Source organism: Aptenodytes patagonicus, chromosome 12 (assembly GCF_965638725.1).
Source record: "Aptenodytes patagonicus chromosome 12, bAptPat1.pri.cur, whole genome shotgun sequence".
Taxonomy (NCBI): domain Eukaryota; kingdom Metazoa; phylum Chordata; class Aves; order Sphenisciformes; family Spheniscidae; genus Aptenodytes; species Aptenodytes patagonicus.
Genome location: NC_134960.1, coordinates 8,511,354 through 8,528,533, shown reverse-complemented (window position 1 = coordinate 8,528,533; position 17,180 = coordinate 8,511,354). Strand labels below are relative to the sequence as shown.

Sequence of the window (17,180 nt, the reverse complement as noted above, 5' to 3'; positions counted from 1 at the left end):
CCCGTGCGGCTAATGGACTCGCCCGGGCTCCCTGCTCTGGGAGCGGCGGGCGAGTCCAACGTCCGCGGGCGGGGGGAGGCATAAGGGAGTTAGGCCCCGTCCTCTCCCTGAGGGAACGGGGGCCTCGAGGCCGGGCGGCCGTAGGCTCGGTGGACTTCCAGCGTGCCGGCGTGGGGAGTCCCCCAGCAACCCCGCAGCCAGGGCCCCTGGGGCAGGGACAGTGCCAGGCCCTGGCTGGACATCCCCAAAAAAAATAGCGTCCGCCCCTCCCTCGCCAAAGGGAGGCGAGCGGGTCACAGCAGTGACCCTTAGGCCGCGGCCTGCGTCAGGCCTGGGCCGCTGCGAGGCGTGAGTCTCCCGGCGGACTCACGGACCTTTGCTGCACGGCCCAGCCGTGGGTTGCGGAGCACGAAGAGGGTGTAGTTTTCAAGGCTGTGAGGGCACGCTGCCGCTGTCCTGGCACGTGTTGCTCATACGTTGTGGTGCGTAGCAAGCTCATTAGCTGAGGAAGTCCTGCCTGTTCCTGCAGAAGCTTGGAAGTTGTTGTTCAAGTACCTACCATGCCTGCAAACCTTTAGGCTGACTTCTCCTGCTCCAGAAATGCTAAAACACATTAGCAACGGAAGTTTGTATCCGGTAAGGCAACATAATGTAACTTCTTACGTAACATAGCTGCCAACACTTGCTTTGCTGGCTGATGCTGACGGCAGATACTGAATTTATTTGGAAGCTTGTCTACTAATAATTAAGCTTAGATAGTATTTCCTTCCTTTTAGACTGCCAGCCTTCTGGGCAGCGTTGCATCTGCTATAAAATACTGCAGTTCTGGTACTGCTGCAGAATTGTTATCTGCCTACCATTTGGGAGTCTTTCCTCTCACTTAATCTCAGCTACTTGCCTACCATTTTGATACAAGTATCTGGAAAAACAAATCTTGATATCTTTTATACTTAAGGCGTAGTTCAGTGTCTCAGATTTAATGTTCCTACCTCAACAGAAACATAACACTTAGAAAAGGAGAGGTTTTTCCAAGGGCTGCTCGCTATCAAGTGACCTTGGTGCTGTCAGCATCTTACAACATCCCGTTACTGAACGTTATTTTGATTCAAAGTTTATCTTCATAGATGATAGATAGTACCATTTTGCTTTCTCAGCTCTGCAGTCTCTTGCGTTGTGTAATTTATATATTATGCAATATGCTAGACTGGCAGAAAGTAATCACCTTTCTTCCCGTGGTCACTTGAGTTTGGGATTTCGTCCAAGAAAACATACGTTGTTAGCAGGTAAATATAGCAGGTTAGATTACGGCACTCTGTAAATACAAGGTTAGAATTATTTTTTTTCCTAAAGAGTTCAGAGCAAAATACGTATGTTTCTTGCTCATAAATCCAGCCCTTGAAGGTATGTTGAATCCAGGGAAAAAGGGAGGATGAATCTTCTCAGGACACCGAAAATATGCGTGCCTTGCTACTCTAATAAAAAAATGTATTGCAGGAAATAATCACTTGTGATAAATTATGCTTGTAATGTTTAACCGTTTGCATGTAGTTTAAAAAAAAAAGCTATTTGAGGATGTTTACAAGTACTGGTGGTGAGAGCTGGAAACATTTTGCTCAAGGGGGTCAGAATTTGTTTTTTCAATCATGGCCCATTTTCATCATGGCTAATAAAGATGATGAATAGCTGGAAAAGGCACCCTGCTCTTTAAAAAAATCCTATAGTTCTTGTAGTTGGAAGTTATCAACCTTGCTTCCAGGTCCAGCGCTCCAAAGCAGGTTCTTAAAGAGTCCTCCCACCCTCTATGTGGTTAAGACCACAGTAACAAGATAGTTTGTGTGTGCAGACCTACTACATCACAAGGTGTAAGAAGGGGCTTTAGATCAATATTTCCATGTTAGTCAGCTTGAGCTGCATGACCTGGATTGTGCCCTGTTGAAACGGCTGTGCCTTTCTTTTAGAGCTTAGTAACAGCACCACAAATGGTAGAAAACTTACTTACGGAAATCTTAAAACGTGAATTGAAAGTTAAAAGATGCAACTATCGCTTAACATGTTTGAACCATAATGGCAAGGCCATCATTTACATTTTCCTAACCCTTCCATTGCTCCACAGATGTTTCTGAAGTGTACCACTGCAGTACTCGCTGGTGGCACACGCGTGCCCTGGCAGATGGTTAGAAATACAGTTCAGAATGTAGGGAATTAATGATTAGGTGAGGTGCACTAAGTTCAGATTCCTCTTCCACGTTAGAGGAACTGTCAGTGTGGGTTTGTACAATCCTGAAAGATAATTCATAGTTTTTCCCCTTCTAATGTTTTTTTTCAAACAGCAAAACAAACAGTGACTGTTACAAAAACTGTGGAGAGTGAACAAAGAGAAGTTATTTTATGAAGCGTCTGATCAAAAAGCCTTTCTGCTGAGAAGAAATCAGACTCCTCGCATGCCTCAGCAAAGATCGCACTAACGTCGGAGGGTTTGTGGTGAAGACGCCAGTGCAGGGCACAGGCTGGCCAACAGACAGAAGTGGCTTTTAGATTACTGCCAGCCTGCGCTAGACACAGACTTGCAGCAGAAGGTAAATTACGTTTACATCCTTGTAACAAATATGCTGAGCTGTCTGTTCCTATTGGGTACAAATATTCCAGAGATAACCCATGTCGGAATTGAACAGCGGTTAAAAAGAAACACTGAGGTCTCTGAAATTCACTGCCTTATCACCCACTTTTGGCTATTGGGTGAACAGTCCTCCCAGTGCAAGCTCAAGTCCGAATAAAGATCGGCACAGGACAACATTCATATGGCACTCCTATCTTGAAATGCCAATTTCCACTTCCTCCTCTGCACATGTGTAAATAGTTTGAAGGGATTGCATTCTTGCCTGTTGCGTCTGCTGTCTATGATAAATAACAGTTAGTAGCAACAGCTAAGAATTACAAACTCTTTCCCCACTAGGGAATAGTTAGGATTAGTCAAGAGAAAGTGTCAATGAAAACAGTAACACAGTCTTAAATCTGAAATGAAGCAACAATGAATGTTTACCTCACTAAGAGGACAAACAGCGTGAAGTTGGGAGGGGAGTTCTGGGAGTACTCTCCTTCCAGAAAAAAAAAAGTTAATTGATAAAAATACAGATGTAGTGGTAGGTACAAGAATCCAGGCACAGACAACGAGGCACCGCCATTATTCACGCTTGCCGATCTCTCTGCAGCTCTAGCTGCTGCTAGCTTGAGATGTTGCTTACCAAACAAGAGCGTGTGTTGCTTCACCTGTGAACGGCCATACAAGGCTAACTGCGAGGCAGGGGTGATATTCCTTGTTTTTTCTTGTGTGGAAAAATAAATCTGGAAGGTTATGGTGAGTAACACCCTCAATTTTCAGAACTTAGTTCGTATTAGAGCACTGTATATTAGGTAAGTAACAGATTGAGGCCACGTTTGCATAATAAAGACCAATGCTACTGCAAATTACATCTTGCTCTCTGCAATACCATAATTACAGACTTTATGGTCTGTAAACATTGTATTTAAAGACAACTGAGCCCAAGCACATTCTAACCTATTTGTATCTTGTCCTTACAGATGGAACCAATTCCTGTCACTGGCTGAGGACACTATATAGCAACAGCATTGTTGTAATTTATAGATTTGGTGCAACACAATGAAAATTGGACTGCTGCTTTTTTGCCAAATTCCACAGTAACCCTTACTGCTTTTAGCGAATACACCTTTGACCCATTTGGTTGCACTGGCACTATTTTGTGCTCGAAACATGAGTTAGTGCATTATAAAGATTACTTATCGTTAAGGTGTAGGTGGCTTTTTTTATTCTCAGATACAGCCATTAACTCGTGATGAAAAACTCTTACCTGCAGAGATGTATTCCAAATGCTTAGCTGAGTGACAGCATGCGCATATGCACAGGGAACACTGCCAGTACTAACAGTGACATGGCATTGGCTTCACATGATTTATCTGGGAGGGGACAGCCAGCTCCTGCTTGGAAACACACCCCCGTCGCCTTTGCCTAAACCCTCATAAAGTTTCCACAGCGGCAGTGAAAGGTGAGGAGTTGAACTCTGGGCTCTGAATAGACACAAAGGACCTCTCCTAGGCTACCATCAGCAGGAGGTAAGCAAAGGATGGGCGGCCAGAGTTCAGGGCTTAGTAGCTTGAAAAGATATCATAGAAACTTTGAGGAAATAATTAAAAGGCAATGTTATGTGTCTGTTTAAAGTACAATTGTAAGCTTTTCTAGGAACTGTGGTTGCCTTCAGATCTATGCAGTGCTTGGCACAGTAGGACATCCACCAAACACAACGCCCAGTCCTGCATCTGTCCACAGCGTGGCTGATAAGCAACTTTTTGGGTGACCGGGTAAGTTGTCCTTATGTTTTCCTTTCTGTACGTTCTATACTTTCATAGATAGTCGTAGCCTTTTTTCTCTCAGGCGTGGTTGTTTTCCACTGTCTATGCACTATAAAGGCTGATTCCAGTGAAGTAAGGTCTACAACAGAAGATTCAAGCAGGAGGGAAAAAGGAATACCAAGAAACTGTGGTAGGCAGCCAGTCCGTCACAGCAGACATACCTTGCTACTCAGCTGCGCCTGCCAGCAGCAGAACTATTTGGCTGGTGTCAGAAGAAGGATACAATACAGTACAGTACTGGGTACAATACAAGGAGAAGTGGGCACTTGTGCAGCCTCAGCTTGGGACTGTCTGGGCAACAGAAATGTAAGGGGACAGCAGAGGTGGGACATAAATAATAATGTAAATGTTAAAACAAACGTAAAAAACATGGCAGTCCTTTCCTTTTCAGATTATGTTGAGCAGTTTAAAACACGACTTAGACAAACTAGCTTTTTCTGATACCTGAAGGGGAAAATTCAGTGAAAAGAGATATGTGACTTAATGAACAGTTGTTGGACAAATGATGAAGTATATAGAAATAATAATTAAAAAAATGTATTACAATTCTTTATTGACTAGTGTATGTTTCCCCTTTAACGTCAAGAGACTGACTGGAAAAACAATTACTTTTACTTTAGGGTTGAGAATTTGGTTTGGATCAGATTTTGTGTTAACTAATTTGAAATAACTAAAAAGGAACTTTTTTTTTTTTTTTTAAACACCTCCATTTCTAGCTAATAATTGGAAATAGCTGCAGGCAGCTGGGATCTTCACTGGTTGATTCGGGGCTGTGTAACATGCCAACATAAGATCAGTGCCAAGCAGTTGAATGGCTTTTTTGTTTGCCGAAACAGCCATGGTTACACAAATGCTTTTTTAATGTATTTGGTATATTCTGAATCAGAAAAGACATTATCCAACAAAAAAGAGTAGGTGGTAATGAGATGTTGGGGAAAACCTAATCCATCAAAATTTATCTTGTTTTAATGTAAATAGTGTAAAATTTTGTCCTGTAAATGTGACTTAATAAAGGTAGTGTATTGAGATTTCGGGGAGAGGGAGGACAAGCAGACACAGCAGTACTGTTTCAAACTGGAAGTCTTTGTCCAAGCAAGACTTCTGTCATAATTTGATTATTTTAAAAGGAGTACTACTAGAAATGTGATTACAGTTTTAACTTTCCTAAACTCACAGAACGTTAAGACTCAATCAAGCAATGGCCCTTTCTCCTCCTAAAAACTCAACAGAATCACATTTTCTACTGTGCTCTGCTCTCTAGCTCTTCGCATGCAAAGATTCAGCAGGGTTTGACTCAGCACTGCTGTATGGAGGAACCATTCTGGAGCATCAGCCTTCCAGCAAGCAGCTGAGATACCCCTTTTATGTCTGCCTCTCTAAGATCTTATGTTGTCTACTACAAGGTCATCAGAGTAAAATAAACTCTTTAACCACAGAAAACTATGGCCAACACTATTTACTGTACTGTCCCAGCAGCTCCCTACTGGGTGGTTGTAGAGAAGACAAGGAGCTGCACAGCAAAAGGGCAAGGGATGAGAGTTATAACAAGGGAAATTCTGATTAGATACTAGGGGGAAAGAAAAAAAAAATTACAGTGAAGGTAGTCAAATAGCGGAACAGATTTCCCAGAGAAGCTGTGGAATCTCCCTCCATGCAGATACTTAAAACTCAACTGTTCAAAGCTCCGAACAACCTGCTAAGAAAGCTGGAATGGAGCAAAGCCTCAGAAAGGAATGGATTATTCAAGCTTGACATATTTCAAGCATCAGTAGTGTTTTCTTAGAGACAGTGGGCACACCTGCACTGAGAGGACCTGTGTGACAAGATGGGCATATAGTGCATGTTACGTAACATAAAATGCATCATTGTGATCAGAAGGTCTTTTGCAAATGAAGATAAGACCAATTTGTCCTGTGGTAAGTTATTTACACAGTTCTATTCAGGCTAGCAGGTGATTGCTGTGATTGCTACTTACAGGTTTTCCTCATCAGATATGTTAGGGTCCAACTATATTTTTTCAATAAAGTTGCGATTGGCAAACTTGATATATCGGAGAAAAAAAACATACGGAAGAGCTCATAGACTGGCGCTAGTAGCTCACCAAGTCTAATAGCAAGGAGCTCTAGATCTGGGGAAAGACGAGAAGTCCTAGGACACTGTGACTTCCTTACATTCTCAGTTTAAGCAATAGCACCTTAGGGCACCTCTCACACTACTTTTTGTGGCCAAGGGAGACAAAGTTAACTTGTTGTTGGTTTTTTTTTTTTAAGGCTGCTACCAAAAGTCAGCATTTCCCATAGGAGTATATAACACCCTAGTGTCGAAATAGATGGTTGGGAGTTTGAGCTCATGGTTTCAAGTTTCAAATCACTTTTTGCCTGATTTTTTTTTTTTTCTTCTCAGAACCGTTTAACATCAGTTTCTTCCACTAAAGTGGAATTTTGGTGGACTGGCCTTGTCTTTTTCTGTCCATGAGGACAGAGCAGGAACCCAAGCAGGAAGGTGTCCAATTTTTCTGTTTCGTGCCCCTTGATCTGCATACTAACATGTAACATAGGGAAACAGAGCTGGCAACACCTGTAAATAAACAGAGTTGCATTTGTAAGAATGTACCCGTAAAGCTATCACTTCAAAGCTAAAGTATAACCTCCTGTCTAATACAGGGACTTTTTTCTGGCAGTGTATTCCTCCTTTCTGAAACGCTGCAAGAGGAGTACTCCCAAGAGGCTTGTTAGCATCATAAAGGTAACAGAATATCATCTTTCTAATGAATAATTTTCCAACTGTTTTTCTTTGTACCTTAGAGAGGTGCCTTTCTACCTTCTTTGTACTTTCCTTTTTACCTTAGGTAACATAGTTTTCCTGTGCTGGAATATTCCTCTGTGTATGAAAAGCAAAATGGATTAAATTCTGCAATCCTCAGTAATCTGGCCTTCATATTATTAGCATTCATGTGTGTGTTCTTAAAGGCCAGGTGAAACCAAGAAAACCTTAAGGAATGTTTTGTTAGCTTTTGCTAATTATAATTTATGGTAAGAGTGCAGCAATATAAAAACAGCTACTCAATAATCCCTAGGACAGCCACAGCACATCATGAAACGCAGAGGTCTTTCCATGGCCATGGACAGCAGTGAAGCCCCAGCAGCTACTTAAACCTTCGGTTTGATTTTTTTTTTTTTTTTTTTTTTTTTTTTTTTTTTTTTTTTTTTTTTTTTTTTTACCAAAACCAGCAACAAATGGTCGAGCCAAATGCAGGGAGATTTATTACGAGGTGGCCACCTGTCCATTTAGTACTTTAAACCCTCAAATTGACCATAGCGGGACTTGAAGCAAAGATGATTTTCTCACTTACTACTGTGTTAATTCTTCATGGCACAAACTCACATTGTTGTAGTCGGATTTTTGTTTTCATCCTTGTTAGTTTAACAGCATGCCGTCATTATGGAAGAGCGCATGTCCCATATCGTCATTTCCTTGCAGTCTGTCAAGGGCTGGAGTTCCTACTGAGTGCAATGTATTCCTGGGCCGGATCAAGGGAGGCAGCCGTGCCACAGCACACCAGTGCCACGATCAAAAGCTTTCGTTTGGCTGTTCTCCCATTTTTCTTTGTTACCCTTGCATCCCTGTTAGTCTTCTGGGACAACACTAACTCATCAGGAAATAAAGGGATTTTTCTTCTCAAGAGCTCAGCTTTGCTCCATGGCCAACACAAAGGAGGGAGCAGGACAGGACAGAGCACAGAGTAAATATTTTACAGTTTTGCAACAGCTCGAAGTTGAGGGGATTTGCTGTTGTCAGCGGCGTATTCTTCCACCGTCCAGCTGTACAAGGTTCACTTACTCAGATCACCTCTTATTTCAGATGAAAAGAGACTCTGGATATTCCACCATGGCTGAGCAGCAGAAGCAGGTAAAGGCTCAAGGTCATCTTTTAAAGAATGCGCTATGCAGGTGCTTTGGAAGGCTGGATGTGTTGAATCATCTTCTAAGAGATGTGACAGACACATCCACGCTCTGATTGCTTTAGCATAACTAGGAGCTCATCTCTTATCACTACAGCAACATTTTCCCAGCACTTTTTCCCTTCCAGTGGACTGCAGCTACAGCACCAAGTGGTGAAGGCCCTGTTATCTTTGCTTGTGTGGCAAGAGACCGCAACGCTCAACTGTAGCCAGAAGCTGTGCCACCTAACTGGGCCCAGTTCTCAAAGTGGTCCTGCTAAACAATATGTTTCCCAGCTGGTGTGCCCCAGTCTCTTTACCTTGCAGGCAGCAGCCCTGTTCTGCACTTAAGGAATTTGCCAACTTGTACAAGCCCTTTAAGGACAGGATCTCAAGCGATCCATGGATCAGAGTTTGGAAACTACTGTGCTGAAGCTGTTGGCATGAAGGGAAACAGGGTGTTAGCACTTGGACTTGATGAACAAGATTTTTTTTTCCTATGTAAACTTCTCTGCTTCTACAGCTCATGTAATTATACTGTGTGGGATTCATTCACGTAATCACTTCAGCACGTGCAATAAAAACACAGCCTCAAAACAAGACAGTTTCTAGCCAAAGGGCTTTTAAAATAGCTTAAATGCTGAGCTTTAGCTACTCTCTGTCCTATCTCAAAGCAGGACATACACAGTGTCTGATGAACATTAGGAGTTACTAGTTTTTGAAACTCTGAGTTCTTCAGCTAGAAGATGCTAAAGAATCTGAAATACTATTTGATCTAACTAAAAATTCTGATACTTGTAAGACATCAGAGTTTTTCTTTGGTATGTTCGTTCTTCATCCCAGGAGAAACAAGGATTTATAGGATACGATTCTGTTAAAAAGCTCTAAACTTTTTATAGCTTTTGTAACCTTTTTTCTAAAGAATATGTAGAAGGTGTTCCAGGGTCTAAAGATTAAGAAAGTCTTATCTCATGTCAGCATACATGAGGCATAACATGGATGCAGTTGCAAGTATGAAACTACTAAGAGAGCAAATCTCCGGCCCAGAATCCAGCATGCTCTGTCTGAAGCTAGAATAGATGGCTTTTGCCAGCCTTGCGTTTGTAGTTCTGTACAGCCAGTGATAATGCTGGCAACTGATTGCATTGCTTCTAATACAAACGAGTCCTTTAAATTACTTCCTCCCCAGTTGCTTACTTGATAAAAAAAAAAAAAAGAGAGATGATAGAAGCAAACATACGTTTGTTTTAACGAAGAAAGTTTCAGTGCTAATAAGCAAAGTTCTGTCCTGGGACAGATAAATATTGCTGACAAGTCCTGGGCAATGTTTAGAGTTCTGTAGCTGTTACAGAATCTTAAAGAAGCTCTTAGCACTGAAAGCCATGTAAAGAGGATTCCTCTATATTGCATTACCCTAAACACACCTGCATTCAACATTTATTAGCGAGCTGCCTCTCTTGTTTGTTGTCCCTGACAGGAGACAAGCAGAACAGCAACTATGAATCATACTATTTTTACTCCAGTCTGTTTTTGCAGCACAACAACACAGTTAAACAGGAAGGACAGAGTAATGGACAAGACACTAGCTGGTTATTATACAATATTATTTTAGAATGGCATTGATTATTTTTTTAATCATTTATACTGCAGATAAATGTAATGCATATACATGCAACAAAACCCAAATTAAGATTTCTGAACTCCAGAACCAATTCCAATTTGGGCTACTCTAAAAGACAGATAGTTAATTAAATATTTGTCATATATTTGATAAACAAGTTGTTTTTTAATATTTAAATGCTCAAATATATTGAATACTGATTTTTGAATATAGTTATTCGTGGAATCAAGAGGTCTCACTGGTAATTTTCTGACCCTCTTGAAGTTGCTTTGTGTAGTTAAAATCCTTACTGTGATAAAAGTCATGCTAACATCACAGGTGCCCTTATGCTGTATACAAGAATATTTCTTTAGTAGATAACATTTCCATGACTGAGAGCAGGGATTTAGAAAACTTTATACTTTTGAAAAGTTGAGTATTTTAGCTCCTTGTTGTGCTATACAGATGGCACATGGTACCTACTAAACAAGTTGTACTCTCAGTACTAGAGCTGAGTTGTACCTGTGGTGACCTAAAGGCACAGGAAGGTGAATTATGCAAGGAAAGGTAATATCCTGTATTAAACCTCTGTTATACTTGGGGAAAAAAAGGCAAGCTTCTGGGCACATGAGCCTGCCTTCAGAATCAGTCTTCAAAGCAAAGAGGAAAAGTGAGAGGAGTGGTTCTGGATTAACTGGAGCTGTTAATCAGATCATCTGGGCACAACAATTCTTGACTACTGCAGGGAGAAAGCATACTGCATACTGGGAGGGAGAATATACTGGTAGGGTGAGGGAAGTATCGAGATGGAGCACCATTCCTTACCCCCAGGTCTTCCATGCGTACTGCTTGGAGTTATCCAGAAGCCCCTTATATTATAGTCCTCCAGGTACTGAGAAACATGCCCAATAAAAATGGGGAGGGGGGGGGGGGGAAATCAGTGGTCCTTTCTCTCCCTTTGTTTATTCTGGAGAAATTCCATGTCAGTGACACTTCAGGTGACAAGGCAGATGGATGTGTGTGTACTACCCCCCTCAATTACACACAGTATCCCATAAAACAGCTTTGTTGCTATGTTCTTTAGGGTGTTAGTGAAACAAAACAGGCCATCATAGAACTGCCTTGACCTCCTGCATTTCAAATACAAAAAATGCTAGTGTAGGACACAGCAGCACATGCTTACTCTTGTTGCTTGCTCACAGGAAGTGAAGCTCTGGGATGCCATGAAGATCACTGCCTTTGTCCTTGGTACAGGCCTGCTCGTATTCACTGCCTTAGCGAACTCTGTTTCTTGGTAAGATTGTTCAAACAAAGGGGCTTGAGGAGAAGCTTTTCTGTGGAGAGGGGAAAAAGTGGATGATTAAAAGATGGGCAACCAAGAACTCTTATTCCCACAGGAATGTGCAGAATATCTGGGACCCTCCAGGCCATTTCTGGCAAACAGCATGGCTAAAGTTCTACTACCTGTTTGACGGAAAGGAGTGGACAATCTTCCTCCTTGGTGAGTTACTCAGGTTAACAACCCTCTGCTGTAGGAGGAACTATCCATGTATTACATCTAGAAGGGGACATGGACATGCCTTCCCAAACTCACTAATCCTCCTACTGAAAAAGCACATGTAGGCTTCAAAGCCAGCCACAGCTGATGTAGTGCAACTGTGCTGCCTTTGGACTGGTTCATTATTAGACCCCCAATACAGATTGAAAATTTGATCTTTTTGCTGCTGCTGAAATGGCTTCCCTTTGAAAACACACCCTTTGCTCCTGTGAGAACTGAATGACTCAGTAGAACTAATTATTGAAAATTAAAGTAAAATTAGTGAATTTTATTCTTGCTGTAGCACCTATAAAATTCTCTGCCTGTGATTAACAGCTAGTGAACAGGCCTGGTAGGGACATTCAAAGGTCCCAGGGATCAACTTGACCTTATCCAACTTGTATTTAAAACCCCCCCATGACAGAGATTCCTCCAGCCTCCCAGAAAAACCCTTTCTTAGCCTCAGTTGTGGCAAGTCTCAACCTACAAGACACTTGTCTACTCTAACCTCCTCCCCATTCCCTAGGTCTTACCCGGGTGGCAGAACATACCCATACTCCATTTTAAAGCCTCTCAGGGTAGGGGATACACACCTGGCACATCTGGGTCCCAGCAAGGTCCTCTGGATACTATGCCACTGTATTTTCCTTCTGATTTAGCCATAGCTCTCAATTTATTCACACATCTCTGCCCTTTCCTCATGCCACAGGGGCTGCATTGGTTCCTAGCCTTGCTTTCTGGTGCTTCAATGGAATCCTTATGGTGGCTGACGTAACAGGAAAGCCAGCTTTCATTACCCGCTATCGCATTCAGCTGGGCAAGAATGATCCTGTAAGTATTTCTCACTCTGCCTCTTCTGCTGGCTAAACACTTCCTGCAGTCTCTTAGGCTAGGAGCGGAGAGAAGAACCTGTTGTGCTTTTCTCTTGCAACCAGATAGGATTCAAGGAGAATCAAGCTGAGTCTTGTATAACCCCTGCAGAGAGGAAGGCAGTTCTTGTAATTAGGCTACTGATCAGATCTGGATTGACGGCTTGTTAAAAAGTTGATCCCAAAGCTAACACAGAAACAGCCTACAAATCTTAAAGCTCTTTATCCTCCCAACTCAAAGCCACATTGCTTCTGATTTAGCCTCAAGTCCTGACTTCTCTTTTGCAGGTGGACACAAAAAAATTGTGCCAAGCCATCTACACAGTGCTGTGTAATCAGTTCTTTATCTCCTTGCCCATGCTTGTGCCCATGTTCTACATCATGAAATGGTGGGGCAACACCTTCAGCAAGGAATTACCCACCTTCTACTGGTTTCTTGTGGAGCTAAGCATCTTCACCTTAATAGAGGAAATTCTCTTTTATTATACACACAGGTGAGCTGAGCACAGGAACAGGACTCTCTGGTTTTCCCCCATGCCTTTAAGCTTATACCTATCTCCTGCAACAGCAGTGGTCCTAGTGCCAAGGACTTCGACCAATCTTGTGTTTGTATGGGAAGACTTACAGGTCCTGGAATCCACCCTTACAATGTGAGGCTTGGGTGCTGCAATGCTGCTAGTAACTCTAGTAAGCAAAAATAGGTAAAATTACAAAGGTGGAGCAGCTTAGAGGCTAAGAAAAAAACAAAACAGCTAGCTTCACGCAAAAGCTGTAACCCGGCATTCTTCAAAAAGAAAACAAGACTGACTATCCTGAAAAAAAAAAGCTCAAGAGGTCAGCGACTCATCTCCCGTTCACTTCTACGGCACCTACGAAACAGGTCCTGGTTCCTGACACTGTAGGCTTTCTAAGCGCTGACACCACCATTAAAGGAAAAACCTAAAACAAGGAAGAATAAAGACTGCAAGGCTGTGCAGAAGCAGGCCCGGCATTCTCAGAAATATGTAGGTTTCCCTTTTGGACAAATGCACACAAAAAAACCATTAAAAAACCCCCAATTTCTTAAGGGCCCACAGAACCTAAAATTCTGCTTCTAATAGTTGCCAGTAGGTAAAGTTAAAACAGTGAAAATATAAAGTGAGTCTTTTCCTCAAAGGTACTCCCAGGTTTAAGCAAATCAGTCATTCAGGGACTTTTATTTATGTGATTTATCTGGATTTAAGTTTACCATCAGTCAGTGGACACATACATTAAGTGAGGGCTCTGTGTTAAAAAAAAAAAAAGAGGGAAGCCAGGAGTCCTACACTCTTCCCAGCTGCTCTAAATCTTTTTTTTAAAAGAGAGGCACAAGCAAGTCCCCAGCAGAAATTCTGTTAGGTTACTCTATGTTCCCTTCTTATGGAGTTCAAACCTACATTTCTCTGTTTTCTCTACTTAGGCTTGTTCACCTCCCGCTCCTGTATAAGCACATTCACAAGAAGCACCACGAATGGACAGCCCCCATTGGCGTGGTCTCCGTTTATGCTCACCCGGTAGAACACATAGTAAGTGGATTCCCCGATGGTCACCCTCCAGTTCCTGCGTGGAGTGTGATTTCCATGAGATGAGGAGTGGTAAGAGAAGAAAAGCAAACGCACCCTTAGAATCTTCTTTCTTAGGATGAGGAAGATAAGCTGCATCGCCAAGAAGTCTAGCTGTGGAAGGGTTGCAGTACCCGTTTATACTGAACTCCGCTAGTTTTACGAGCGCAGATCCAAGGGCCTCCAACAGATAAGGAACTGACCGAACAGTGCTTCCTTGAGCACAGAGAGGGCTGGGAGCACCGACAAGGCTTTCAGCACGAGATGTGACACTTAACACAGTCTGGGTTACTGAATGGAGTCAGAATTCTATCAAGATTTTCATGCTGGTGGCTGGGATCGGTGTTTCCAGGAGTGTCTCCCAGCTGAGACTTCTCATGCAAACACACCCCACCTTCAGAAGACTCCACTTCTCAGTACCATCTCCTGTTGACAATAGTCCTGGGCTGCAGCACCAGCTCTGTGAGTCTCCCTAATTGACAGTCTTTGGGCAGCAGAATGCCTTTCTATGTTCAAGAGTCCAGCTGGGCCTTGCTGGTGCAGTAAGCTTGGTCTGGGCAGTGACAGCCATTTGTGCCACTGGTAGGACACAATGGAGTGAGGCAGCTGAGATCATCACATCGCCACCTTTGACTGCACGTGTCCCCAGGCCGGCGCCCTTTGACAGCTAGGTTTCCCAAGAGCAGCTTCAGCATTATTCCAAGGTGAAACTGAAATTCAGATCTCTGACTCCAGGGTGATTTACTGGAATCGTGCTGCCCTCACACCCCTGGTTTGATCTCACATCTAACTTCTACAAGCTTGGGGAGCTTGGGCTGTGACTCTGTTTTGCAGCAAGTAAAACTCAGTTAGCTCAGAGTAAATTATTTCTTTGATGATTATATAATTTTAGTAAGGTGTTTGCAGAGGGATCTTCCCTTTATGCTGCTTGCACAAAACTAATGCGATGTATCACCCAAGTGAAACAATTCAGCTCCTAGAGGAGAGTCTGTTTGTTGTGGACCGATTAATGAGGTAGTTTGCTTCTCATTTCTAGCTCTCCAACACACTGCCTGTCATGACTGGCCCGATGCTCATGGGGTCTCATATTGTGTCAATCGCAGCGTGGTTCTCCATTGCTCTCATAACAACAAGCATTTCGCACTGCGGCTACCACCTGCCCTTCCTGCCGTCGCCAGAGTTCCACGACTTCCACCACCTCAAGTACGTCTGGGCACTGCTCAGCTTCTCCTTCCCCTCCTACCTGCGCCCTGCCACTGCTGACGGGCAGAGCTCCTTTCTGAGGGTCAAGTGGGTTTGCATAACTCGGGTACAAGCAGAGAAGCCTATCCCGTTCGCCTGACAGCAGGCTGAACGCTGTCAGTTCTTAAAGCGGTTAGACAGAGATTGGGATTTCAGAGGACTCCAGCCCACTGCCCACGCAACTGCCAGCCACCTCACTGATATCTGCCCTCCTCCATCAGCTGACTTGGAAACTTTCTCCAAAGCACAAACACCGCAGCTGGGGCCAGGCATTTCAAGTTTCCTAAGCTTACATGGGAGGAAAGAAAGCACACGGTGTCTGAAGCAGCAGGTATCACCTGGACTGTCCCCAGCACAAGCACAGGGTCAGAGGCAGTTCTCTGCAAGGCTTTTCCTAGGAGTTTAGCAGACACCACATGTGATCTAGAATAAAAAGACAGAGCAAGGGCACGTCACACAGCTGAAAGAAATTTGCAGGGAGCCTTCCCTGTCTGTCCTCCCATACACTGGGATTAGTAACACTGATCAGATAACACCTTGCCCAAACAATTACAGTTAACACTTCCTAGCAGAGATTCCCAGCCTCCTCCTACAGTGAAAAGCGCAGAGTTTCAGCAGGTTGTTTCAGGGATACATCTCACAGTAGTGGAAGAAGTATTCCCATCTCCCAGATGTGCACTGAATTCATAGACATACTCCCTTGAACACAGTTTGCCTTTCCTGCAGAAACAGCCACTGTGGCAGTTCTGTCGCCACCCAAATGCTGGGCAACACCCAAACCACAGTGCCAGTTCTCGTTATCAGTCATTTCCTCCGAAGCTTGGCTCATGTCAGGACATGGGTCACTGCAGAGCTGAGATGCTCTCCTGGGCGGAACGGCTCTGCTGGCATCCCAGTGCTGGAAGCACGGCAGCTCTGCGTCGCAGGGCAGCCGGGTCTCTGGAGCACGCAGACACGGCAACGTGGCTGTCCAGCTGCTCCCGCAGCTCTGAGCTGTCCGGGAGAGAGACGGCTGTTGTTCAGTGCCACCATTTCTGGGTAACGATGGCACCAGAGAGGGAAGTTGCGGAAGTTTCACCCAGGCTTCGTTAGAGCTGCAAGGGAGACTGGTGCAGTGGCAGAAATTACATGGACAGCTTATCGGGGCTCTGAAAGCAGATGGAAACAAGAAGGGCGAGGTAACCTCAGTAAGTTTCAATGATGTTTATTCTCTGGTCGGTTTCCAGGTTCAACCAGTGCTACGGAGTCCTGGGAGTGCTGGATTATCTGCATGGAACAGATAGAGTGTTCAGACAAACCAAAGCCTTTGAGAGACACAGGGTCCTCCTCAGCCTCACGCCACTCTCAGAAAGCATCCCCGATGCACCCAGGAGGGCAGAGTGAACCCAGCAGCCTGCGGTTCTTCCAGAGCCCAGTGACTGGCAGAGCGAGACACAATGATTTACGCCAAATAGTATTTTAATTGGGAAACAAGTTATTCTTCACACATAACAAAATCCAAAGCTGAACTTGAATGTGCTACTTGAAATGACTGCGCTTTTGCTGCCTGTTATTTTCTTCCTAAGGCACAAAAAAAACTGCTCTAGAAAGCTATTTTTAAACAATGTTTAGTTTTTTTTTTCCCTTAATTACTTGTGCTGTTCCTTGGTTCTAGCTGCCTGCACGTAAGCCAGATGTGTTCTGGGCCACATGGCTTTGGGGAGTTCCTAGGAAGTTCTCATTATTAAGGTTTTAACACTTCAGTGTTCACAGACCATGCTTTGGCCTCTTTCAGCAGCATTCTATAGAAATACCAGCAAGATCACTGTAACTACATATGATAGGAATTAAAAACACTGTTTTTGAGACTCGGAACACCTGGGATATGGGATGCAACCCCATGGAAAGTCAGTGGGACCACAGCTTTAGAAACGCTCTCCCTTGCACACACAACAGAGGCCTGACTTCCCCCGAGTAGTTTTTCTTCATGCGAGAGGTCAGTACAGGT

At 43.6% G+C, this 17,180-nt stretch overlaps 1 protein-coding gene across 3 annotated transcripts; it reads left to right on the top strand.

The window, feature by feature from the left end:
• Positions 1-93: 93 nt before the first annotated feature.
• On the top strand, positions 94-16,795 carry FAXDC2 (fatty acid hydroxylase domain containing 2). 3 transcript variants are annotated; one of them, XM_076350033.1, is made up of 13 exons: positions 94-636; positions 2,331-2,576; positions 3,580-4,128; positions 4,256-4,374; positions 7,106-7,170; positions 8,287-8,334; positions 11,168-11,259; positions 11,363-11,466; positions 12,212-12,333; positions 12,660-12,865; positions 13,810-13,915; positions 14,988-15,154; positions 16,420-16,795. In XM_076350033.1, the coding sequence occupies exons 6-13, from the start codon at positions 8,287-8,289 to the stop codon at positions 16,574-16,576; spliced, it is 1,002 nt and encodes a 333-aa protein (XP_076206148.1). In that variant the 5' UTR covers positions 94-636; positions 2,331-2,576; positions 3,580-4,128; positions 4,256-4,374; positions 7,106-7,170; the 3' UTR covers positions 16,577-16,795. The 3 variants fall into 3 exon arrangements, with proteins under 3 accessions (XP_076206148.1, XP_076206149.1, XP_076206150.1); XM_076350034.1 differs by having other exon boundaries at positions 7,089-7,170; XM_076350035.1 differs by lacking the exon at positions 8,287-8,334.
• The last annotated feature ends 385 nt before the right edge of the window (positions 16,796-17,180 follow it).

What these genes read in the sequence shown, in the direction of transcription:
- FAXDC2 (XM_076350033.1), top strand. Translation starts at nt 8,287, where the DNA reads ATGAAAAGAGACTCTGGATATTCCACCATGGCTGAGCAGCAGAAGCAG. An exon ending in TGGCTGAGCAGCAGAAGCAG is followed by an intron (nt 8,335 to 11,167) that starts GTAAAGGCTCAA and finishes GCTTGCTCACAG; the next exon opens with GAAGTGAAGCTCTGGGATGC. An exon ending in CACGACTTCCACCACCTCAA is followed by an intron (nt 15,155 to 16,419) that starts GTACGTCTGGGC and finishes GTCGGTTTCCAG; the next exon opens with GTTCAACCAGTGCTACGGAG.